Source organism: Acartia tonsa, chromosome 9 (genome assembly GCF_053477335.1).
Source record: "Acartia tonsa isolate MP-2025a chromosome 9, ASM5347733v1, whole genome shotgun sequence".
Lineage (NCBI taxonomy): Eukaryota > Metazoa > Arthropoda > Copepoda > Calanoida > Acartiidae > Acartia > Acartia tonsa.
This window is the reverse complement of record NC_137268.1, coordinates 7,494,361-7,522,197: the sequence shown is the minus strand read 5'-3', so window position 1 is coordinate 7,522,197 and position 27,837 is coordinate 7,494,361. Positions and strand designations below refer to the sequence as shown.

Sequence of the window (27,837 nt, the reverse complement as noted above, 5' to 3'; positions counted from 1 at the left end):
ATCGATATATCATTACTTGGATGTTGAACCAGATTTTCATGTTCTCTGGTAAGTGATGCTCGCATCTGGCTAAATCAAAGATACTTCCCATCCATTCCCTTTACAACATCCCTTCCCTCCTACTGGATGAACGAACTGGAAAATAAAAGAGGTCCAATATAGCTAGCTATTTTGTAGAAAATCTTTTCCCTGTCAATATATCCACGTTTACCTTATATTCATTGGCTAAATACAAACTTGGTGACTGCGGCTTATTTTATTGGATGCATTATATGTAAGCCGCAAATCTATATAAAATAAATTACTTAAGTATATGTTCTTTAGTATCAATAAAAATTTGAAATATGTGTAGATAATGGACCAATTCCTATAAAAAAAAATTTAGCTAGCTTAGGAGTTATGTTTAAAAAAAAGAATTACATAGATATTTCTTTATATCAATAAAAGGGGCTATGGAAATGATAAATTCACTGAGTGAAAAAGTCTTTGATACTTCTTAGTTATTTTTTCATAAAATATATTTCGGTGGACATTTGACAGGTATTGCCCTTTGTATTTTTAATATTATATTGTGCACATATGAACAAACTTTACAATTCAAAGTGAAATATTATCCAAAAGCAATGTAATTTACTCTAGTGAATTACTTTAAGATATAATTATAAAAATATTAAAAAATACAGAAAGGACTATTGTTTCTAATTAACAGGTATAAAATAGATTTAGGTTTGATTACGTTTATCAGGGAAGCTTTGCTTTGCTTCTTCAGGTAAATAGAAATAAAACACAGGAAAATCGAAAAAAATATGATATAAACCTTAGACATAGATTTTTATTCAAAAGTTACTCGAGTTAGTCCTTACTCTTGTGATAAGAAAGAGGTTTAGTGAATTTTAATGCCTTAAGAGGTTGCGTGACAAATTTTATTCTAGATGCCAAAATAGTAGACTGCGGAAATGTAGATTTCCAAAAACTCAGCCCAAGTCTACATCGGAGGTAGCCGCCAAAATTAAAATCAACCACCATGAATCTCGATCGTCTCAAACACCTCTTAGCCAGACAGATTTTTGAAGCAGAAGCTGCAATCGCAATAACGGCAACATGGCGTCTTGCATGGAGTATCTAGAACTTGCAGCCACCTAAAGCCACCAAATTTTAATTTAGCAACTTTAAGCGACACATATCAAATTCATTCTATTACGAATGTAATTATTTTTATCAGGAAAAAGAATCATCCTTTTTAAAAGGCGACAGGATGTCTTTATGTACCTAATGAACTGGCTAAAAGCTGGACCGATAAAGTTCCTAAAAATGTAGCTAATAGTAGGTCCGATCCCAACCAATCAACACAAGGACCCGAAGAAGAGGCCTCTAGGGGCGTGTACTATATAGTAGCTGTGCTATAAATCAAAATAATATTTAAAATTTTCTAAATTGTATTTCTAATTCTGAAAAATTTTACATAACAAAATGTACAGATCACACGATTATACAGAAATCACAAAATAAAACTATATAATAATAATAATAATAGGATGCAAGGACGTCCAAGCTTTTTATTTTGTAAGGGGGTAAAATTAGGGGGTTTCGAAGGTTAGAAGGGGGTAATCTAATGTAATTTTTAGAATCTTAAGGGGAATTCAATGAGGGGTTTCGAAGTTTTGAGGGGAAACAATTTTCCCACCTCTTGAACGTTTGAGATAGGTGAAACCATATAAAAGCTAGGTATGCCTAAATGGTTAATAGGCAAACCTCCAGACTTTTATTTAATTCTATTATGAATAACACATTATTTCTAAGCAAGTTACATTATTGGCATTTTGAAGATTTTTTCTTTGTTAAACTGATTGATTTTTTATGACTACAAAAAAAAATTTAAGAGATCAAAAATAAGTTTTTTTAGTGCATGTTAAAAAATACTTTGGTGAGACTAAGAGTTGACACAAAATTTATATAAAAAGCTAAAAAATTTTAATTTAGTATATTAAAGCTTTTCTAACTACAAATTTAGTTTTAAGAATTTTTCACTGAATGAATTTAAAGCAAATTATAAATTTAGGTTTCAAAAGTTTTTCGCAAAAATATCTAAAAATTTAACAGTTTACTCTTATTTTTTAAAAATTACAAGACTTATGTAAGGACTACACATAAACAAGTACAATATAAAGCGAAGGTTTCATACAAAAAATAAACTAAATCTTTTAACATTAAAGGATAGGATAGTTGCCTTGATGCAAAATTGAAAATATACATTATTTTATTTTACAAAAATCAATGATATTTTTTAATTTGAAGATTTTTTTTATCTAGGTAAATAGTTTGATTTAAAGAAAGTTTTATAATCAAACTAAAATGTTGCTATATAAAAAACCTTAAATTAAACTTATTATTTATTACACAAAAAGATAGGCAGTTCCTTTAGTTTTATCAATACTGTGGTATTGCTAGATTTATACAAAAGCAAATAGGTATATCTTAATGGCAGATATGATGGATGTAGAATATACGTGGATATTATGACAGGGGAAAAATTGTAAATTTAGCATACTAATATAGAACTCTTTTATTGGTCAGTTCTTTAAGCCATTAGGAGGAGAAGGGAAGGGTTAAGAAGGTTGAAGGGGGTAATTGTAATTTTAGCCCGCTGCAAGTTTCACCTTTACTAAAGAACATGAAAATCTGGTGCAAGATCCAAGTACTAATACATCCATTACTTTACTAGCTTGATACAATATTCTTTATATACTTCAGGAACATTATTAAGCATCAATGCGAATGGTATAGTTATTTATAGCATCGTATTATAGAAAGCTTTCCGCGAATACCAAAATAAATTAATTTAAAATTAAAACCAGTGTTGTTAGCCCCGAGGGGTCGAAGGCCCGGGCTCTCAAAACTGGTATTGATTTTATGATTTAATTTAATTTTATTATTCTTGGAAAACTGTATGTAATACAATGCTATACATGATTTTTCAGTATGACTAAGAAATAGTTCTAATCCAGAGGATATTTTATTATCGGTTTCGAAGACATACTGGAAAAGATTATATATCTGTATACAAAATTTAAGCTTCTGGTCTGAAGAGGCAGTGGTTCTCAATGATAGTATTGTAGTGGTCCCCAAACACTTGTTTGTTATAGTTGACCAGGCGGACAAAGGCTCCAGCAATGTTGGCCAGGTCCTGCTGGCACAGGGTCAGGCCAGGTGGCACCTGAAACAAATAAAAAATTATCATTTGCAATTAAAGAACTAAATATCTACAATATTTGAGCAAAGAGTTTTTTGGTGACCTAAAAAGTATGAACCAAAGTTTTTTTTGGTTGATATCATTTAAAAGCATTATAGCGACGTTTTAAATTAACAAAAAAAAATCAAATTTGAGAAAAAAAAACAGGACATTATCAGAAAAAGGTCGGTTACACGGGTATCTGCTAATTTTGTGTATCATCATTGGGGATGTAAATCAATTTATCCGCAATTGTCTTATCCCTTTAGATCCCTGATAATGTGTACACATACCTGCATGCCTTGTTTGAAACCTCCAGAGATGATTTGTTTGTTAAACTCCAAGATACGCTTCTGCACAATATCGCGGATTCTCTGGTTAGGATCTTCTAATCCTTCAATCTAATATTAAAATACTAAGTTAGTGTTGACCATATTGTTTAAGGAATCAGGGGTGAGTTACATTCATATACAGCCTTACCTACTGATTCTAAGGGAAGGAGGGGACATTTGACAAAAAATTACACTGGTACCCTAAGTTGTAAAGCCAAATTAACTTAGTTTTTCAATTTTCATCGGTTGGTTGGATCATGAAAAGAAAACGTAGTAGCGGGTTAAACAATTCTGGCCAAAAATAACTATTATACAATTCGATAAATGGTTATAATCCCGCGGAAAATAATCGATTTGGAAGCCATACTGGAAAAAAGGTAATTACCTGCTGGCAAAGGGCATCTGCAGTCTCTTTGGGTAAAGCAGGCTTGGACTTACTCTCCAAATATTCATTCACGTTCTTCACAATCTAAACAAAAGTTATATAATTACCTATATTTTTTTAACTCTTACATAAAAGAAACAGGATGTATGTCTGTCTTTCTGTGTGTACAGCTCAAACAGCTGAACCAATATGGTTCTCATTTACAGTAAAGGTTATGGCTTACTATTTTTGGGGTTAACTCCACCCTTCTAAAAGAAATTGCTTTCAGAAAATTTTTTTTAAAAAAGGAGCCTTACATATTGTTAACTTAAAATTGCAGGATTTATGAGTTTCAACTTAAACCCAACCTAATCTGACCTAACTAATATAATAACCAATGTATTAAAGGGTTCCAATCCCGTGTTTATTTATAGGTACCTATACTGAAATTAAAGTTACTTAAAGGAAGCCTGCACGACATACACCGCTATAACTGCTGAAAGATTGCCACAAGCAGACCCAATACCCAAAATTTGAAGCCTCAAGTATTTTAAATGACATATAAGTATATGACAATTTTAAAAGTTTTCCACGCCTCATGATATAAAAGTTTACAAAGTAAATCAGCATAGAAGCAAAATTGAAAGCTTATTTTCAGCAGGGTTAGGTTGCCTGTAACTGAGTAGATTTTTACAATATTTAAAGAGTATTTTTTGTAGGCTTCCTTTAAAATAATCATTACCTGAAGACCAACATTGGGCAGTAAGATGAGTAGATCACTATCCTCATAAAAGTCCTTAACAAAGAAAACCATTTTTAATACCTACTACAAAATTTATACAAAACCTAAAAGACATTTTTTAAAAATTGTTTAGTAAGCAAAGAAAAAAGCTTTAAACAAATGTTCTATTTTTATAAACTTTCATTCTTCAAGGGATCAAACCTAAAAATATTTTCTACATCATTATTAATACTTAGCTATTTTATCCTTTAATGCATAACAGTTTTCTAGACAATCTATTCTAGAACAAATTCCAATAAGTACATTTTTTTATTGTACTAGAACCTGTAGCTTCTAATAGTAGCAATAGGAAGGAAACTATTTGATCAGTATGATAAACGGTAAAGGGACATACCTGGAGAAGGATATCAATGTCCTTCTTGATTTTCTCCTTCAGCTTCTGGCTGTCCTGTGGCACGCAGTACTGGTTGATCAGGCTGAAGGACACCAGGATAGCTGCAGTGCTCACAGAAGTTCTTTCAACCTGGATGAAAAAAATTTGGTTAATCAAAGGGTAGGACACATTACATATTGGCTAAATGTATCCTTATGTAAAAGTAACAGGATGTAAGTCTGTAAGGGTGACAATAAAAAAGGATCCGATTCTAAACCGATTTGATGCTCAGTGAAGCTTTTTATATGTCAAGAAAAGGTTTATAACTATTTAGGGGGAGCGTACCTCCACCCTAACAAGACAAATCGTCCCTAGAAAAAAATACCTCCCCTATTTTTGTTCCTTTTTCAGTTTAAAATCTATCGAAAATTGTTGTGATAAATAATTGTATGATTATTTATAGGATTGGATAACAAGCAGGATACTTAACAAACCAGTCTGGAGGCAAGAGGGCGACTGGACTAGGAGAACTCTTCCCTACCAAGCATAGTTTATTATGATACCAAGCTATTTATGTTGCTTATTTTAAGATATATTGTTTATTCATGTTCATGTAAATAAGATTCTATTTGGTTATTAATTTGGCTTTTGTTTATTGCAGATTACTGGGGTTTTTAATATTTATATGTGGGTGCAATAATATGAAAATTATGTTATGTTTTAGACTAATGTGAACATGTCATTTTATGTGCTGGTGTTTAAGTGACTCCATAGCTGCGCTACTACTTTAGGTAAATTTAACAATGGTAGCATGAACAAAATGTAACGATCTACGGAGCACATAAAAACTATGACATAAAATCACATAACATAACAAAAATCCACAAAAAGTGATAAGCAAAAGTGTTTTTTTATTCTAACGGGTTGAGGCTCGCTAGTAAGATAACAAACATTAGTAAACATTTTAGACAACAAAAGACACAAGCTGTGCCATAACTAAAAGACAACTAGGATTGAGGTCCAGTGTTGAATTTAGATAACAAGGATTGAGGTCCTGACTTGAGATAACAAGGATTGAGGTCCTGATTTTATTTTTTTGATAACAAGGATTGAGGTCCTGATTTGTATAACAAGGATTGAGGTCCGAATGTTTTTTTTTTGATAACAAGGATTGAGGTCCTGATTTTAGAGAGCGAGGATTGAGGTCCTGATTTTAGATAACAAGGATTGAGGTCCTGATTATAATTTTTTGATAACAAGGATTGAGGTCCTGATTGTATATAACAAGGATTGAGGTCCTGATTATATTCTTTAGATAACAAGGATTGAGGTCCTGAATGTTCTTTTCTGATAACAAGGATTGAGGTCCTGAGATTAACAAAACGTTTAACAAAAACCGAAACCGAGTCATAACTATATATAGATAACAATAATATAACAAGGATTGAGGTTCTGAGATTAAATACTGTTAACAAAAACCGAAACCGAGTCATAACTATATATAGATAACAATAAAACAACAAGGATTGAGGTCCTGAGATTAAACACTGTTAACAAAAACCGAAACCGAGTCATAACTATATATAGATAACAAAAAGATAACAAAGACCCCAGTAAGTTTAAAAATGGAAGTGGGGGATAAAACAGATAAGATAACAAACCCGAAACAATCGGAACAAAAAGGGGAGAGATCAAAAAATGACTTTCCTGTAAGAAACAACATACCAATCCCTTATATTGAAGATTTTAGCGACGTAGCGATGTGGATAGAATGCATTCGTGCTTGGTCTGCCACAACAGATTTACCGATAGAAAAACAAGGTTTTGCCCTAGCTCAAGAAATACCCAAAGAATCATCGAGGTTCGGTGCGACGCTAAGAGAAGATCTATACAAAGAGGTCAAGCCAACCACACTTATTAACAATGCTGAAGGGGTGGAATTAATTATTAAGTTTATGGAAGAAAGATTCTGGAAAAATACAGATGAAGAAATATACACAACGTACGCAAAAATAAAGGTAATAGAACGCAAAAATGGACAAACAATCCCAGAATATATTATCGAATATGATAAAATGCTACAAAAGGCTAAACAATTAAAAATTAACAACCCAAATGATAGAGTTTTAGCAATGGATCTTATGATTACAGCAAAATTGACGGAAACCGAATTTATGCTCATAAGAACCGTAGCCGACATTCAAGCCGAAGACAATAAACGATACCAAACCGTAAAGCAAAAAATGCGCGAGATTTTTGGAACAATAGATAATAAAACCAAAAATAATGAAGCTTTCCTTACTAACTCCGCCAACAAAGACGACATTTCAAATCACGACGAAATATACCTTTCAAGGGGATGGAAGCCGCCAAAGAGGGATAAGCGATACCAAAAATCAGAAAACCGATACCAAAAACAAGATAACAATAAAAATAACTCAACAAAGCCATCCCGTTATGAAAACAAAACGTTTTATCGCACTAAAAAGAGAAATCCGCTAGGAAAAGACGGAAAACCATTGCAATGCAATGCTTGCAAAGCTACTACACACATGGTAATAGATTGTCCTGATGCAATTCAGAGTTCTGGAAATTTCAAAAATTTCAAAACAGCATTTGTTGTCAATGAAACAACAAAGGAAGAAGAGAGAGTGCTGATACCAATACTGTCAGACAGCGAAAGCGCAGGAGAAAGTCAAGAAGAATGTAATCTTTGTTCTATATATTGCACAGACAACATTGATGATCTAAACGCATTTACAGCAGAAGCCTTAAACAAAGGAGCTCTAGATACCTGCTGTACTTCCAGTGTGTGTGGAGAAAAATGGTTACGCATTTACTTGCAATCACTACCAAAAGAGATGAAAAACAAAGTTGAAGGCCCAATGACAAGTAATAAACAGTTCATTTTTGGAAATCAAGGCAAACTGAAAGCAACGGCAATGTACAACTTACCTGTACGCATTGGCGGTGAAGATAATCAAATAAGGATAGATGTCATTAGTTCAGACATACCTCTACTTCTATCAAAAAGTGACATGAAAGATCTAGGAATTGCACTTGACATGAAGAATGACAAAGGTTACATTAATGGCAAACCTCTCATTCTAACAACAACCGCAGCAGGTCATTACACAGTCGATTTACTACATAACAAAGAACAAATAGAACAAGTAAACATTGCTGAACTAGATGAAGATAACGAGAAAGTTCAGATGAAATCACTGCTAAAAATCCACAAACAATTCGGTCATCGGAATAAAAAGCAGTTTGTGACAATTCTGAAAGATGCAGGAAAATGGCAAGATAAGTTCTCTGCTATGATAGATAAGATAATGGATGCTTGTGAAGGATGTGTGATGAGAATGAAAACACCTCCAAGACCTGCGGTAGCCCCACCAATGGCGAGTGATTTTGGAGAAGTGCTTGGAATGGATCTAAAGGTATGGGATAAGAACAAAAACATTTATATACTATACATGATCGATATTTACTCAAGATACCAAGTTGCTACAGTGATAAGAAGCAAAGAACCAGCGGAAATAGTAAAAGCTTTCACGCTCAAGTGGTTGCCAATCTTTGGAAAAGTCAGTAGGATAATAACTGATAATGGTACGGAATTTTGTAATGAGGATATGAGGGAAGTGTGCAGTGCGTTAGATGTAATACACATGACAACAGGTGCCAATGCCGGTTGGCAAAACGGAACAGTGGAGAAGGCCCATTACTCAACAGATAGTGTGACACACGCAGTTAAGAGAGATTTTCCCAGCATGAGCTTAGAGGTTGCACTTGCCTGGGCGGTTTCAGCAGTCAACTCCATGTCAACAGTCAGAGGTTTCTCACCATACCAACTAGTTTTCGGAAGGCAGATAAAGCTACCAAACATCTTAGAGGATCCACCAGCAGCATGGGAAGAACCGGAAAAGAGTAAGACTCTTTTAGAAACTCTTGAAGCTATACACGCAGCCAGAGTGAAGTACACTCAAAACGAAAGATGTGAACGGATCAAGAGAGCTCTCAAAGCCAAGATAAGAGTAGCTGACACCATTTATGAGAAAGGTGACATAGTTTACTTTAAGAAAGAAGGAGAAGAGAAGTGGAGAGGTCCGGCTAAAGTAGTTTTTCAAGATAGCAAAGTAATTTTCATAAGAATTGGTTCAATTTACTACCGAGTCAGTGCCAACAGATTAGTAAAAGCAGGACAGCAACTGGCAAAAGACATTATCAGCAAAGAGAACGCTGAAGAAACTGATGAAACAAAGGTTGATAACAAAGAGAATGATGCCAAGACAACCTGCAAAACATTGAAACCAGGGAAAGAAGTAGAAGACTATCAAGAACCTGATTGGACAAGTTTAAAAATGGATGATAACAATGAAACCAACACAAATGAAGTCACAGAAGAAGAAAATGAGAATGTGATTCCAGGAGCTGATACAGAGGATGAAGTAGCAAACACACCAACAACAACAAATGCAAGAGTTTCTCAAGAAGCAGGACGGAAAAGGAAGAAAAATCATCAGAGACCAGAACCAGAATTCAATGAAGATGGATCATTAACAAATGCAGCAGCTGTGCTTAAAAAGAACGATAGAATAGAGATCCTTGAGAATGGAAAGTGGGAGAAAGGAATTGTTCTTGGGCATGGTGGTAAAGTAGGAGGCAAACATGCTGGATGGTATAATATCCAATTAGACAATGGACAGGTCTTCCATGATGAGATGTCTAAAAGAGAAGTAAGATACAACAAAACTCAAGAAGAGGATGAAGAAGTACATCTGATACTTAAGTTAGATAATGGCAAAACAATAGAAGTCAACCAAACCAAAGATAACAAAATCAGAATGGAAAATGAAGAAGAAGTATTTGCCCTTATAGTACATGAATCTATTTTAGCAGTAATGTTGTCAAGAGAGCAACGAAACTCTCCAGCTGCCTTAGCAGCAAAATTAGTAGAGCTGGATAAGCTAAAAGCATTCAATACATATGATGTAGTAAATGATGATGGGCAAGACAGGATTACAACAACCTGGGTATTAACAGAAAAGGGAGACGAAATTAGAGCTAGACTGACAGCCAGGGGATTCCAAGAAGAAGGTGATTTTCCGACAGACAGCCCAACAGTACAGAAGCACTCTGTAAGGCTTTTATTAGCTCTGGCAGTAAAATACAACTGGGATATCAGCACAACAGATATATCATCAGCATTTTTACAAGGAAATCGACTAGAGAGGGATGTGTTTATAAAACCACCAAAAGAAGCAGAATTACCAAATCAGTTGATGAAACTGAATACCTGTTTATACGGCTTGAAAGATGCAAGTAGGCAGTGGTACTTTAAGGTACATAAAAAGTTAATGGATCTAGGTTTTCAAAAAGCTTTTTGTGACAAAGGTGTGTTTTTCTTGATTAAAGATAACAAACTCATAGGTTTTGTTGCGCTGCATGTGGATGACTTTTTACATGCAGGTGATCCACACTTTGTCAAACACATAATGCCACAAGTACTTGCCATGTTGAAAGTAGGAAAATCTGAATCAAGAGACTTTCTGTACACAGGAATCAGAATACAGCAAGGTGACAACTGTATCAAAGTAGATCAGGATAAGTACGTTAAGAATGTGAAGATACCAAGTCTAGACTTAAAGGAGCTGAAGGATAAAAAGAGAGAGATGAATCAGGAAGAGCTCACATTGCTAAGACAACTAACAGGAATTGTCAACTGGGCTCAAAGAAGCACAAGACCTGATCTAAGTTTCGAAACTATTGAGTTATCCACAAAGTTCAAGGGAGGAGTAGTGGAGGACCTGATTCAAGCAAAGAAAGTAGCTAACAAATTGAAGAAGTTGGAAGTTAAAGTGACAACATCAGACATTGGCAACTTTTCAGATTGTCAAGTATGGATTTTTACTGACGCAGCATTTAGAAATCTAAATAACAACACAGACAGCTGTGGAGGTTACTTTCTACTATTAGTGAACACAAAAACTGGAAACTGTGCTCCAATTGAGTGGAAAAGCGGCAAGATAAAGAGAAAGGTGAACAGTACACTTGGAGCTGAAACGCTGAGTTTATACAATGGACTAGATGCTGCACTAGCTATCAAGGAGATGCTAAAGCAGATAACAAGCGGTGAAGCTGATCTGACAATTAAAGCCATCACAGATAACAACTCTGCGAGGGTGGCTGTTTACTCTGAATCAGAGGTATCAGAAAGGATGTTGAGAGCTGATATAGCAATGATCAAAGATATGGTAGAAGATGGAAGAGTCAGTGAAATCAAGTGGGTTGAAGGAAAGAACATGCTCGCTGACATTCTAACAAAACGCAATGTTAACAAGCTACCTATGCTTGAAGTGCTAGAAAATGGCAGAATTCCAAGGGAGCTACTTGAAAAGATTGTCAATTAAGATAACAAAAATCAGTCAAGTATATGTAAATAGAAAACCTAATGTACAAAGAAAAAGAAGATAAAAATCAAAGAAAAAATAACAAAAACCAATGAAAAATCAAACAAAAATACACAAAAACAGTTAAAAAAATAACAAAAATTAAAACCATACTGTAAAAATAAACTTATATAATTGTGAAAGAAGGAAATCGAAATAATTATAAACACTGAAAACGAAAAAATTCGTAAAAACCGCGGCTGGGATAAAAAGCACAAATTGGTCACACAAAGGTTAAAGAGTTGGCAACTTCAACAAATCACGATAAAAAACACAACGCGGCATCTCATGCGCGGGGAATTCCAACGTTGTGGTTGAGTGAACAATCTTTCTAGAAATAAGTTTTTTAAAAAATTTCTTTGTTGGAAATATATCATACAACAGTTTTTTTAACAAATCGAATTAATTCAAGAAAAGTGAAATCATTAGTAGTTTATATTTTTTTTTGAACAGTTTTATTTTTTTTTGTGTTGATTTTAATCTCCAAAGTACGATAACAAGTATTGCACATATTTTTTTCTCTAATTTATTTTTGTAAAGCCAAAAACTATGAAGTTAGATATCAAGATATTTAAATATTTCATGTATTTTTCAAACCTCATGAATTCATTAGTGACTTCCCATGTACGATAACAAAAAGTATCATTTTCTTTGTGAATTATCTGCCACATACTTAGTTAACAAAATATTAGTCCTTAGTAAAAATGTTAAGAGTAGATAACAAATGAAATAATGGATGTAATAACAATTTTCAGACCAACATGGCACCAGTTAATTCGAAATTTGATACCAAGATTGTCGACATCGTCTTTGCGAGTTTTAAAATAAAGGAAGAAATCCTCAATGAAGAGAGAGAGGGAATCCGCTGGATAAGCTTGGCCAATTATGACCTGAAGACAACGGTCGCGGTCATCAAAGAGGCTGTTGTGCAGCAGAAAACACCGAAAAACATCTTGGTGGCTGGATTCCAGAAATTTCTCGGGAATACTGATATACAAATACTCATCAAATGTCTTCATGAGATTTATGAAGTGGCCAAAGACCAAACACAAAATCGCCTAGTCTTCGGAACGGCGCTGTTTCTACCAACGCAAGAAGAGTATTGGAAGCTGGTAGGATTATTTAACAAAGAATGTCAGCTCTTGAATGAGAAATTGCAAATGCCAAGGGTAAATCTTCATCGTAGTGTCATGCGCCAAATGCCTGATGAAACAATGGAAATTAAGCCTCAAAACTGGCAAGAGTTTCAACTAGGAGTTGCTACGGGAAGGACTTTAAGTCACGAAGGCATGGAGCACCTATTTAGATACATTAGGAAGGCGTTTGAAACGGTATTTGCTGACAATGCCCTTACACTCAAAAGTAGACCTCCTAAGGTAGTATGTCCACCATCTCTGGCTACTATGGATGAATATAGAAACAACGGGTTTTTTCGTCAAGTTTTGGAGTATAAAGGTATCTTACAAAGAAGAACTCAATCCACAAATCACTCAAGACTAAGGTTGACGTGCACTGATGACAGGCTTCCTGGCTGGCGCCATTGGCGTATTTTTAAAGATCAGGGACCTCTATGGTCTCTAAGCAGCAGAGAGGGTGCTCTGGAGGCGCATAACCTTATGCTCAGCAGGTCAGATGAGAGGCCTGTATGGGACGATGACATGGAGGAGGAAATTGTTGACAAGGGACAAGATAGAGAAGTGATTGAGTTGATTGAAGAGGAGGATGATGAAGTTTTTGAAGATGAAAGGCCGGAATCAGTTCCAAAGACGAGTTGTGAGAAAGAGGAAAGAAAAACAACAAGAAAAGATTCATATGAGAGGGAAGATAAGACTAAGGATGATAACAAGATGGCCACAAAACTCTTAAAACTAGCCAGAGATAAAGTAAGAGAGAGTGAACACATGCTGACTGTCGCAAACGAGAAAATAAAGGCCTATAAGAAAGAGTCTGCAATCAAAGAAGCTCAAATCGTGAAAGAGAAAGCAGCTGTGAAACATTGGCGTAGCAAGGCAGAGGATAAGCAAGCTGAAATTGATAAGCTGACAGCTGACTACAAGAAGATGGAGATCAGCTATGAAAGGATACTTGACAGATGTGAAGAGATCACACAAGAATACGAGTATCTATGTGAAGTCTATGGGGAGGAGATAGATAAGCCTAAGAAGCTCAAGGTCACCAGAAAATACCCTAAGAAAGATGACTAGGTATGTAATAAGATAACAAAAATTAATTTAGTAAATTAGATAACAAGGGTTAAGCAGTAAGTTACCAACAATCTTAAGATAACAAGTTTAATTAGCATTTAGATAACAAGGGTCATGGTTTAATATAACAAACGTAAAACACTAAAAGAAGAGAAATTGATATTAGTGTTGTGATAAATAATTGTATGATTATTTATAGGATTGGATAACAAGCAGGATACTTAACAAACCAGTCTGGAGGCAAGAGGGCGACTGGACTAGGAGAACTCTTCCCTACCAAGCATAGTTTATTATGATACCAAGCTATTTATGTTGCTTATTTTAAGATATATTGTTTATTCATGTTCATGTAAATAAGATTCTATTTGGTTATTAATTTGGCTTTTGTTTATTGCAGATTACTGGGGTTTTTAATATTTATATGTGGGTGCAATAATATGAAAATTATGTTATGTTTTAGACTAATGTGAACATGTCATTTTATGTGCTGGTGTTTAAGTGACTCCATAGCTGCGCTACTACTTTAGGTAAATTTAACAAAAATAATAAAATCGAACCAACCTGATCTCTAAGGCCAACAATTCTTTTAGCATCCATAGTCAAAGTCTCGGGCAGAGGGTAGTAATCATCCCATTCCAAAATCTAAATAAATATATTCTACAATAAGCTATTAATTTTTTTAAAGCAAAGCTGTCGATCCGTCCGAAAAGAATAGCTCTTATCGTTAACTAATGCATGTTAGAATTGTTGATTAAGAAAGCGTAATAACTCTATAATAGTTACCAGAACGTCCGTACGTAAATTTAGAACATACTAAATTTTCAACTTTTTTTACAACAACTTTTTATAAATATGATAAGTTATCCATTCATCTGATTTTTTGGAATAATGATTCCAAGGACAACAAGGTACAATATTATATGCGAGTCATCACCATAATAAAGATAATAAAAATCTATCCTTAAACAGTAGGTATCCTGTTTTTAAGCAGTTTTGCAACAAATTGAATTACAATCTTGCTTATTCAGTTAAGACACTCTTAAAATGTTAATGTTTGTTGTACGGTTTCAGAGCGTCGCTTTAATGGGTGTTGTAATCCTTGATCAATTAGAAAGAAGAATAATTTGCATTCAATTATCCTTTCCCTGTTTCTCTAAACAAAGACCTTTATTATTCCTTGAAGGTTAGAACAAAGAAAACTTTTAGGTCAAGCCGATATTTAATAGAAATGCATTGCAATAATGGATAAATAATACGTGGATATTGTGACAGGTTCTCGCATACCCTGATAAAATGTATCTCACAACTGGTTAATATAACGATACCTTCTCCCTGACCATGGAAAAACGTATTGACCAATATATTTAAGGACTTTATTAGCAACCAAAATTGACACCTACAATTCCCCTAATACAATATCACCGTAATTATGTTTATTATGTATTGCTTCGATATAAAAAAAATGAACCAAAATAAAAAAAGTAAAAGGTAGAAGTTAATTGTACTAATACTTTGTGGGATCTTATGAGACATACAGTATTCCAATGCTTTTATGTTCGAATGACACGCTAATGTTTAAGAGTGTGTGTTACTTTAGACATCCAAAATAGCTAGTACACTTGAGCTTTGCTTTAAAGCAAACTTACAAATTTAAATAATACACAAATTGATTATCAGTTTATAGAAAAACTGTTTTTATATGCAAAATAAAATCGGTTAAGTATTTATATAATTGCAAATTTTGACGCAGTGCAAATCATTTGAGTGTTTAATAAAATTCGCAAAACGCTAGTTTTTAAAATTTGCAAATAATTTAGAAATATATTATACTGCAAAAATCAATGTTTCTATACCAAATATTTAAAGTAGGTATCAAGCTTCTTGAGTCCTGTATGAATCTGTGCTTTTTGCTTTTTAAAGGGATGATAGAATGGCTTATAAATTGACGTACATCTCCAATGATGATACCTACACAAAATTAAAACCCTTCTGTATATTACAATTCGTTGTTGAAACGTTTGGACACTCAACATAATGAACCAACCAATCAAAATTCACTTAAAGTCCCCAAAGTTGTTGAGCAAACGAATAAAAAAACGTTTTATAAAAACTTTGGGGTCTAGTCTAATAAACAGCCAAATGTCCATTCTCTCTCTGTTTTTTGCACAAAAATGTTCAAAATGATTGCACATACAACAATATTTTTGCTGCATAACCTCTTAAGGTTCTGTGCAGAAAATCGATGGACATGCAGTACAACAAATCCATAAGCGAACAAGTCTCATTCATTTTTGATATTTAAAAGTTAAACCTTTTACATAGTTAATGCTCTCTACAAAAGCTAAATAAGTTTAGTATTAATTTTGATGGGTGGGCGTTGTTTTGGATGATCCCCTAACTAAATTTAATTAAGTATGCCAAAGACATAGCAATTCAACAGACATAATAACGTACACCAATTAGGAATCAATTCCTACTATTTTTTCTTAAAGGATTTGAGGAAAAAATTAATTTATCTTCCATTTATCTAACCCCGTATCCCTGATCTATATCAAACCTACGCATTACTTTTTGTGATTAAAATAAAGAAGTAAGAAATGGTACAGTACTTGAATTATGCATAACATAACAAGTATTTAAAGGGATAAGACAATGGCCGATAAATTGGTGTACATTCCCAAAGGTAATACATAAAATTACCCCTTCTGTAGATTATAACTAGTGGTTAAAACGTTTGGACACTTAACTAAATGAATCAATCAATGATAATTCAATTAAAGTCCCCAAAATTGTTAAGCCAACGAATTTGAAAACGTTATTATAAAACATTGGGGACTAGTGTAATAAACAGCCCAATGTCCCCTCTTCCCTGCGGAGTACACACTTAAAATAAAAATACGGGTATAGGTAGTTTATTTAAGTAAAAATTAATTTGCCTCATATTCTAAAGTAGAAAAATCTGCCTTTGTAATGTTGGGAAAAAAGTTCCCTTGAAAAACACGCCTCGAACTGCGGGGGGACCTAATCCTTGAGATAGCTTTACCACTGCTTTGAGATAACAAACGTAACTTTGTGAACCCAATTTAACCCAACCTGACCTAGTTAATATCTATTTTGTCAATTGGTTCAACACTTTCTTCATTTCCTTGACGAATTTGTTAGTTAATTAAAGGTTAGCTGCGCTGCAAATATTCACCTCTACAAAAGCTTCATTAAGAACTCTGGCTCCCAAAAGTTTCTTGTATTTGGGGTCATCAATTTCTTCTTGGGTTGGGGCATGACGTACCTAATAACGTACAAGGTAAGATTTTACAAAAGAATATCGCATTGTATTATATACAGCTTTCCGCGGATATTAAAATAAAAAAACTATAAGATTAAAACTAGAAGGCCAGAGCTAACAGAACATGATTTTTCAGTATATGACTGAAAATTGGTTCTAATCCAGCGGATATTAATTGGTTTCGAAGCCATACATACTGGAAATAGCTTTACTCAAAAAATCCCACCCAAATTTAATGCTCAAGTTTTAATCTAATACTCAAGCCTTAGCATCCCTAGACAGGGTTACTAGATGAGAGGGGAGCAACCGCCACCATTTGAGTATAAAGTAGCAATGGATTTAGGATATACATTATACGTGTTTATATTGACTTGAGATATTTTTTTTGTCAATTTAGCAGGCAAACATGGATTTAATTTTTTAATGAGTTCGTTCTTCCAGAAATAGCCGGTATTATGCTATTTTAATAGGGGCGCAACCACCAGTGCAATGTAGAAAAATACCACTTACCAGCCATTCTCTGGTAGAGATTAAACCATCATCCACAGTGTCCAAGAATTCTTGAAACTTTTTCTTCTCATACTCAACTCCCTTGGATACGATCAATGGTCGGGCCTGAAATATAAAAGGACATACAGACGTTGGTGGTTAACTTCACTAGTAGAAAATCTACATGAAATGCGATTTAAAGATTTCATTAATTGGTGTTTTATTTTATGGTTAGGTTACATTGAGTATATGGTAGACCCAATGATGATAAGCAAATTTTTCCTCTTTTGGTTAAAATTATTCATTAAAAAATTGAGACACATCTAGTTTGGAACCACCATAATGCAACAGAAGTGCCTAAAGTTTTTATCAGCAAACTAATAAGAAATATTGGGTGCCAGGTTTTTCCTACAGTCCAATCTCCTGCGCATTCTATCCAGTATCCACCTTACCTGTTGAATTGTGAAGTTGGCCATGTCAATTTTCATCAGCTCCAGTGTGTCTAAAATTCCTGCAAAAAAATATTTCTTATCATAGAGAATATTTAATTAGCAGTACCTGAATTTTGAATTTTAACGTAACCTTACCGTCTACCTAACGTTTCAGCCCTTTCTCATATTTTTTTCCCTCTAGGTGCACTTGAGAAAGCAAGAGAGGAGTTCTCTTAGGGGTTGGGGTACCCTCCCCTAAACTAAATATAAACCTTCCTTTTAAAGGTGAACCATATCGGTTTAGCGGTTAGCGAGATCCTTTGCTACACACATACAAACATACATCCTGTTACGTTATACAGAGATAAGCACAATTCTTTACCTTTAAACAGTGGAACAATTTTTGTTGTGGCTTTCAATTCTGCAATTTTTTCATCCCTGGCAGGGGCACACAGACTTCCCATAACACCTGAAATATATAACTTCTTTACTAAAAGCCATAAAGATTTATAATGTACCTAATAAATATTATTTTGGTCTATGATATTGACAAATCAAAAACAAGGATGACAACATCCACAACTAGCGAAGTTAGAAAAAAAATATGGATTGTAAAAATAAATATGTACAAAGTGATTTAAAGATATGTGTAATGTGTATTTATATGTTTTCTGTAGAAGGCTAACAGACCGACGGACCAATTAAATGATAATATAATAATATACGGAATGCACATTGTTATATTTACACAAATCTTAGCCGTCTATCTTGAAAAGAAGCCGAAATAATCACATTGGAACATGAATATTAAAGTAAGAGGGGGCATGAGATATATATAAATCTGCCCATATGGCGGGGACCCTGTCCCGATTTTGTTGGGTTTTTGGGTTTTGAAATCAGCTGATAGTGTCGGAAATATAAACACAGCCGAGTTCCTACAAAAGAACAGAAGGCAATTTGCTAGCAGACGAAAGATATCTCCACCACTTGGACCAGTTAGTTGTTTGGGTTATTCTTCTATACTTATACATTTATTACAAGGACAATGGATATTCATGTTTTAAAATAAAACACATACCTAAAACATAACCAGCATACTTTTCAAATTCCAGGGTTCCCGCGTCAATCTGTTGTTTAATCAGCACCAAGTCCAAAGTTCCTTCAATTTGTTCCTATTAAATAAAGTAAATAATGTTAATGTTTTATTCTCAAGATGAAATACAACGATCGATATATTATTACTTGGATGTTGCACCAGATTTCCAGGTACTCTGATAAAGTAATACTTGCAGCTGGCTAAAATAACGATACCCCCATCCACCCCTTTACCCCACACCATCTTCTCCTTCTTAATGAACGAACAGACCAATAAATGAGGTCCATACTCAACAAAAAATGCCTTACCTTTAGTTTTCCATGCTGTGGCAGCAGGTTTGAAATAAGAAGAGTCTTGACCTCTGAGAAAAGCTGCAAAGCCTAAAAACATACAATATTGAAATTCCCATTCAAAAATTTAATACCTACATATTTTTTACCGAAGTTTCTTTTTCAGTGAAAAGAAGAATAATTAAAAATTGATGTATTTACTACCCTTGTATTTATTTATTCATTATTGATTATTTTTATTCTAGGTTAGAATTACCTACCCTTTATTGTTGGTCATGGTCATATTGCAAAAATACCTAGTGTATTTTTTCTTGCTTTGATTTTATAAATATTAAAATAAAATATACAATGCTTTTTATTTGTTCCTTGCTTTATGTTTCATGTTTATCTATCTAATATACTTATGTTATGTCTTAATGTTTTATGTTTGTTTCTAAATGATTTTCTTTAAAATAAATATTTAAATGTACCTAATAGGTTTTTAAATGATTTTTTTTTATATTTTTACTTATAGGGAACACAAGTGTGCTTAACCCTTAGTGAAAGTTCTAAGCCTAGCTAAAACTTTACCTGGTTATAGCAAGGAGGCACTTTAGCTAATTCATCACTCAGCAAATCCCAGAAAGCCTTCTGCATCATGGCCTAAAGACATAAATTATATAGTTGAATGTTTATTTTAGTAGCACAACTTAATAACCATGGTATGAAGCGCGACGGCAGAATTATGCTTTTCTGGTGAGCATATTATTGTTCTTTAAAGGGAAGAAGAGAGGAAAGTGGAATTTTACATTGAAATTGAAGAATAGAAGAGCTATATGTAACACTACCCACGGGGTAATTAGGTCTTTAAAATCAGCTAATAGCGTCGGAAATATAAGCACAGTAGAGTCCCAACAAAATAAAAAAACGAAATTTGCTAGCAGACGAAAAGGGTCCCCTACACTAGGGCCAGTAAGTTATCTGATTTTTCCATCTATACTTATACATTTTTTGCATTGAGAAAGAGAAGGTTGCTAATAAATTCCTTTAATATTTTAAGAGGAGATCAAATTATCGTCCTATCTCTGAAAATAACTCAAAAAAAAAAAAAAACTAAAACTAACCTTTATAGTGGTCTCCATTGGGTTAGAAGGCTCCAGTTTGGTCAGCTGGAAATCTTTGTCTACAGCAATCTCGTGTGCCAGAGCCATGTTTGTGATACCTGAACATAGAATAGTAAACTAGCTGAAAGCAATTTAATTATGCAACATTATTAAACCGTTAGGTATAAAATATTTTAAAAACAGTCATTTTTAGGCTCTCTAATGCCCAACCCATGAAGTTAAAAATAAGAAGAAAGAAAATGATATTTAAAAGAAAACCTAGCCATTTCTTGTATACAAAAAAAATCCTTTGAACTTTTATGACAATAATTTTCCTTTAAACTGTTGCGGTATTTAATTCTTTTTAGTTTGATTGTATGGGTAAAACAAAGTACAAACAACGCCACTGATTAAAATCCTTTACTTCGTCCATTATTTACATAGGTACTCTGAAAACAAGAAATTGTACAAAAAAGGAAAGAAATACTATTTTTTTTAGAGATATTTTGTATTTTGGCAGAAAAAAATAGATTTTATCCTTACCCTTTGAAGCATCCATAAGTTCAGCCACTGTCATCTTGGTGTTAGCTCCACCATGTCCTGTGAAACCTGTGGACCAAAAGAACTTTATCAGTATTCCAAACTGCCAGGGATTAAGGGAGGTGAATTACTCTCCTTAATAAATAGCTGATTTAGTTCATTTAGACAGTGTAAACTAGATGTTAAAATATGAAGACTGCATTGTATTTAATAAGTCATTAAACGATCGGCTACGCCACTAGAGGCCTTTTGGTACTTGGGGTGCGGGAGGGAAGGAAGTCGATGCTCTCCCAATTTCCAATCCTAATTTTAAAAATTAAAAGTATGTATTTACTAGGGGCGCTTCCTCCTGGGAGGGTAATGTTACCCTACCAAAAAATGGTTATAAACAATCCCAGGACCTATAAGAAACTACAATTCAAAATAAAACCATATCGGTTCAACTGTTAGCTAGATCCTTCCGTACACACATATAGACATCCTCTTACTTTTATATTAATAAACTAGCGGCTTCGCCCCTAGCCTCTAGGGGCTGTGCCCCAAGAGGTTTTTCAAATAAATTTTTCGTAATTTAGATTTTAAAGAAAAAATCTAAAAAAAAATTTCTTTGGGAGGGGGGGGGGGAATATTTTTTTTGGGGAGGGGGTAGTCGACCCCACTATCTTAATTTTAGTTTTAAAAAGAAAAAAAACATTTTTGGGGGGAGTGAATTTTTTTTTATTTTTTGGGGGGGTTGGGGGTGTCCCACCCCCGAAGAAAATAGTTATAAACCTTCCCGGGACATATGAGAAGCTACCCTGTAAATGAGAACCCGATCGGTATAGCGGTTAGCGAGATCCTTCGCTACAAACAAACAAACAGACAGACATCGTTCTACTTTGTATTAGGTATAGATAAAAAATATTTTTAACATTTAAAAATATGGAATACTGATAAGTTTAATTGCCTGGGACAACAAATCCACGGCCAGGAGAAGGGGAAAGAGAGGGGTTTCTGGAACGAGTACGTCTGTTATATGTCGAAGATAATATTTTATAAAAACAGATTTTACAAGATAATAAAAGAGACACTTTTTTAGATAGGTATATATGTCATAAATATTCAAAGCTTTGAAGTCTAGGTAAGTTTTTTTAAAGCGAAGCTTTTCTATGATTTTAAGACGGAATATTTTCTATAATTAGGGTCCGTCCGTATCAGTTAGCACTTTTCGTTAATTCAGACATGTTAGAATTGACTAATCGATTTCAATCTTTGAAAATGATTCTTTTAACAGTTAGGTACGATTAGGAAGCGTAGGAACTCTATAATGCTTATGAGAAAGTTCGTACGTCCATTTAAAACATGCTGATTTTTTATTTATATTATCTTTCCTTCTCTTCTTGTTAGGCTTGTTGGGTGAAAGACCTTGATCAGCTGTTTTGGTGGGTGAATCGGGTGTCGGGGATGTTCTTGGCGGGGTGTTGGGAATTGAATAGCTGACAAAGCCCCTGGGTGGGGATGCGGGAGCAGTTTTGGCGGGAGTTTTGGGTATAGCACCTAGGGAAGCATCACTTACAGCTTCTGTGGTTCAAAATTGACATTTTGAAAGAATATGTAAAAGGACGAAAAAGATGGAACCTTTTACCCATAATTTTAGCGTAGATCAAAACTTGATACCTATTTATTGAATTTTATTTTATAACAGAATAATGTATTTTGATAAATAACTCAATAGATTTTAATCAAAACTGCAAATTAGTAGATTTGGTTAATTTTTCAAGTGCAAACTCCTCCCGAACTACCATTAAAACATAATATCATTAGGTATAATAATTTCCTCAACAAATAATCAAAAAAACATATATTAGTTACCTACCCATTCATCTACATTCCTCCAATAAATAAATACCTAGGTAACTAGGAATGTAGCTTTTAACTAATTCTTGATGTCAATAATTTCCTGTATTATTACTAGCATCACCAGGAGTTTTTGTTTCTGACTGTAAATTTTGTTTTTCTTCTTGACTGGCCCCCTTGGAGATGTCGACAACTGGGACCTCTTTTTTATTTGTTACTTCGGGTTCTGATGAATTTTCCTAGATACAAAAAAATACTTAGTTAAATCGTTTAAGATTTCTACATAAACAAAAAAAAAGGTTTGTTAATCTCATAATGTAAATTACCTAGTAATGATTAATTTGTCTGAAGCTATAGATTTCGGAAAATGCTAGTCTGAATTGATTGTCTTGGTATTGGTTTTAGGCTATTTTTCTGATCTCTTTTAAAAGAATACTAATGAATTGTAAAATCATTCAATTAATTACATTATTCATGCTTCCACCAAACGGCTATGCCCTAGTTATAGATCATCTTGTTGATATGTACATATTTCTTCAGGGAGGGAGAATCTATTTTTCTGCTTATTGCACAAGTCCTCAAAGTTTTTTTTTAACAACATTTTCTTATTTGTAATAACTTTGAGGACTTTAATTGAATTTTTGATTGGTTTGTTCATTAAGTTGTATGTCCAAATTGTAATTTACAGAAGGGATACGTATTTTTGTGAATCATCCTTGGGAATATACATCAATCTATCAGCCATTGTCGTATCCCTTTAGATCCCTGGTATTTCTCAATATTATCGTCCATGTCATTCACAAAATAATCTTCCAACAAAAACAAAATATTTTGACAATGACAAACAAAAAGCATCACGCGTCAAATAAGAAAAAAATTGAGCAAAACAATAAAAATTGGGTTGTTTTTCAAGACTAAAAGGGCCAGGGATCTAAAAGAATAAGACAATTGCCTATAATTTATGTACATCCCATTCCCCATTGATGATATTCTGTAGATTAAAAATGAAAGGTTAAACGTTAAGACACTCCACTTTTTGAATCAACAAATTAAACTTCAATAAAAGTCCCCAAAATTATTAAGTAAACAAATTGGGCAGTGTTTCGGAGCCGGGAGCTGTGGAGCCGCCATATTTTACTGGAGCCGGAGCCGTAATTTTCGTTAAAAACGGCTCCGGCTCCGGAATAGATAAATAAAGAGATTTTTTATTACAAATTATAATTTGGTAACTCTGTTATGTCATGTGCAAATGCCCTTTTTAAGTTTTTCAAGTCCATTTTTATCAAAAATTGAACTTTTAAAACCTTCAAAAGTCAACAATGAAAAATATTTTTTTATGGGGAAAAAAATATGTCGAGTTTTTCTTGATTTTAGGTCGGAGCCGGAGCTGGAGCTGGAGCCGTATTTTTAGATACGGCTCCGCGGAGCTGGAGCCGCACCAAAATCAAACGGCTCCGAAACGCTAAAATTGGGGACTGGTGCACGTGTAATAAACAGACCAATGTCCCTTCACTTCTTGCTGTTTATATTTCATTGTGTGAATTTATTGCCCTGTATTCAGATTTACAAAGAGATTTTTTTCAGTTACATAAAGACATAAATAAAAATAGTTTTGTAAGGTAAACTCTTCGGAAAGCTTAGTATGGGACACCTGTCTTATGTAAGGGTTAAGTTATAATGAGTAAGATAGCTCTGTTTAAGACTGTGGGTTTGATATCTTATAAAAGAATTTTCTGATAGGTAACAAAACAAGATTTTTTTTATATATTCTATTTACGCCCCTTCGACCTCGCCATTATTAATTTTAGTTTTAAAAAAGATATTTATTGAGGGGGCTATTTTTTTCTAAGGTAGATTTCTCTTGGGATTATGGTAGTACCCTCCCTAAAAATAATACCAGGACATATGAAAAGCTACATATTCATTGATAAGGAGAACCATATCGGTTCAGCGGCAAGCGATATCATCGGTACAAACAAGACAGGTAGAAAAACTCATAGACATCCTGTTACTTTTATAAAGGATATCATTATGATTTTTGATATCTGTATTAGTCAAAACAAAAAATAGACTTAAACCGACTATGTGAATTTGAGCGAAATTTATTTATACCTTTATCTCTGGCTAAAGCTATGAATTTCATGACAGGATATTAGAGCATATGACAATATTCCAGAGATCTACAGGGATAAGACAATGGCCAATAAATTGATGTACATCCCCTTTGATGATACACAAAATTACCCATTTCTGAAGTAGTTGAAACGTTTGGACCAACCAATCAAAATTCAATAATAGTCACCAAGGTTTTGAAGCTAACGAATGAGAAAACGTTATTGTAAGACTTTGGGGACTAGTGTAATAACCCTCCCTCCCTGGGAAATTAGGGTATATGACAATATTCAGAGTCAAACTATAAAACACTTGCTTCTTTGTTATCCTTGGGAAAAAATAGAAGATTTTAATCTTTGTGCTGTTATGATATAAACATCACACTATAGTCGTTGTGTATTAACTTTACATGGTAGATATAGGTTGCTAGTAGTAAAGTTTCGCCTCGGATTATGTAGCAATTTTCAAAAAGATGGGGGTTTCTGTGCTCGACTAGGCACTTGAGGAAAAACGCTAGGAAATATATCTACATAATACACTAAATACAACGTATATAAAATATTCCAGTTAAGACGTTTATTTTGCCATAAATTTAAATCTTTGTCTGCCTTCTTCGATCTATTTTTTTCTCAGTGTTTTTTATCTTTAAATGTCGATTTATTTACATTTATAGGTTAAATTCTTTTCATTTACCCTATCCAATTTCTATTTTTTGTAAGTGTATCTGTTTTATTTCATTCAAATATACCAAGTAGGTACAAATCATTTCCTTTCAGAATCTATTTATTTTTACTTGACTTTCACCAGATTTTTATGTACTCTAGTAAAGTAAAACTCACAGCGGGCTAATATAACGATACTCCCCATCCACCCCATAAATAAATTAAGCTTGATATAATCCGGGTTTAAAAAGCTACCCAATAAATAACTGCCTACTTAAAAGCTAAATGGATCAATAACTCAAACATTAATTTGCAATTGATGGATTTTTTTGCAATAGAAAACGCCGTTTTTATGCAATTAACATTGTGGATTTTTTCCTCTTAGTTAGGCCTAGCAACAATATAAATTTGGCAATACAAAACACCTACACACATATTCAGAAACCATGAAAGAAAGAAAACGGTTCAGAATTTTCTCTTGCAATCTTCTTCATGAAAAATTGTGTAACCGTAAAACGAAAATGGGACCCTAACATAATCTATAATACAAAGTAGTACGATGTCTGTCTGTCTGAAGCTTAAGATCTCAGTAACCAGTGAACCGATTGGGCTCTACTCTTGGGGGTGGGACACCCACAACCCCCCCCCCCCCCCCAAAAAAAAAAATGAAAAATTCATCCACCCCCCCTCCAAAAAAAAAAATAGATTTTTTAAAACGTTTGTTCACTTAACTTAATTTACCTAACAATCAAAATTCATTAAAACTCCCCAAAGTTCTTGAGCCAACGAATAAGAAAACTTTATCATAAAACTTTGGGGACTAGTGTAATTAACAGCCCAATGTCCTGGTTTTGTTTCACACATGGCCGTTTGGGCTATGAATGTATTTGTTGATATCTACTACAGCATTATATTAACATACATAAAGCCAAAACTAATCTTTTTAACTAATACAAATGAAATTAAAGTAATAATCATATGGTTATTAGATAAATCTTATTTTAATGGTATTAAGTTATGGACCTTTTGGTCTGCTATATATGAGTGGGTGGATATAAGGTTGTGGTAAAGGAATCAGAAACTATACCGGAAAAAACGTGTTCTATAATATAAAGTAGTAAGATTTTTATTTTATTTTGAGTGTAAGATCTTAGAAAATGCTTGTCCGAGTTAGTTGTTATCTTCAGGGAAATTTTATAGATGTCTTGAGGTGGTTTAAGGCCTTTTCTCTAACTTCTACCGCCCTACCCTAAGAGACTAGGGTCGAAGCAACTAGTTGATTATAAAGTTGATGAGGTTTTAGGCACTTTTGTTGTTGAATAAACAATGCGTTATAATTTTCAAATATTTACAACAAATTAATTTGACTATTTTCTTTTCCCTTTGTTCGTGGGTGAAGGGTTAAACAATTTGAATTGTGGGTGGAACTACGTTATAATTGTGAAACAAAGACAGGATAAGTTTTAATTTATTCAAAATTATACTTTCATGATACGCATAAGACAATATGAGACGTATTTAATATGGTATTCATTAAAACATTTAAAGGGGCCATTCCATTAATATCATCTCAAGAGTTCAGCTATTTAATATAGTGTTCTCCCAAGTTCATTAACTGGAAGGTTAGATTTAATGTTAAACCCCTCTTCTTTGATAAATTATTGTCTGAAAATTATTGAATAGTTGCTCCTAGAGGGGCGAACCAGGGGAGTTCACGAAATTAGCATAAAACCACTCCAATAAAATTGTTAATCTTTCCTAAATAGTTAAACCATTTCGGAACAGCCACTTCAAAGATCTTAAGCTTCATACTAACCACCTTTACTACTTTACGTTTTATGTTAGATCATCAGGGATAAGACAATGGATGGTAAATTGATTTAAATCCCCAATGATGATTAAATAATTACCCTAAAGATTAAATTATTGGTTATAAGTTTAGAAACTACTAGCTTTGAACCAGCTATCAAAATTCAATAAAAGAACATAAAGTTCCTAAGATAACGAATTAGAAAACACGGTTATAAAACTTTGGGTACAAGTGTAATTTACAGTCCAATGTCCCCTCCCTCCATGATAAATTCAGATCTTTCAATACAGACCAATCTACTCTTGTTTAAAGGTGAATAAAAATTAGTACCGAAAGCAAATAGGAACAAAAAGTTCCCAAAAATTAAAATTCCAACCTTTTTATCTTGTTTCTCTTCGGGCTTTGTCTCCTTCTTAGGCGCAGGAGACAACAAAAATCCTTTCCTCATCTTTTCTTTGTTCTAAATTTATCTGAAAAAAAGAAACATTTTGCAAAAACAGTTAAATTAAT

The 27,837-nt window shown here is 33.7% G+C and overlaps 1 protein-coding gene across 2 annotated transcripts; it reads right to left on the bottom strand.

Moving 5' to 3' along the window:
* Window positions 1-1,418: 1,418 nt before the first annotated feature.
* On the bottom strand, window positions 1,419-27,837 carry LOC145328118 (T-complex protein 11-like protein 1). Of its 2 annotated transcripts, XR_013882339.1 has the most exons (20): window positions 27,704-27,837; window positions 22,851-22,982; window positions 22,280-22,471; window positions 21,854-21,917; window positions 20,911-20,976; window positions 20,389-20,486; window positions 19,856-19,927; window positions 19,304-19,375; window positions 18,978-19,071; window positions 18,282-18,368; window positions 17,921-17,979; window positions 17,490-17,594; window positions 16,893-16,982; window positions 14,258-14,338; window positions 5,062-5,190; window positions 4,668-4,721; window positions 3,947-4,030; window positions 3,523-3,630; window positions 2,957-3,214; window positions 1,419-2,811 (listed from the first exon to the last, which is right to left on the bottom strand). XR_013882339.1 is itself a non-coding variant. In XM_080171696.1 (19 exons), exons 1-19 carry the CDS (start codon window positions 27,773-27,775, stop codon window positions 3,068-3,070), a joined length of 1,806 nt encoding a protein of 601 aa, XP_080027822.1. In that variant the 5' UTR covers window positions 27,776-27,837; the 3' UTR covers window positions 1,419-3,067. The 2 variants fall into 2 exon arrangements, 1 of the variants encoding a protein (XP_080027822.1); XM_080171696.1 differs by having other exon boundaries at window positions 1,419-3,214.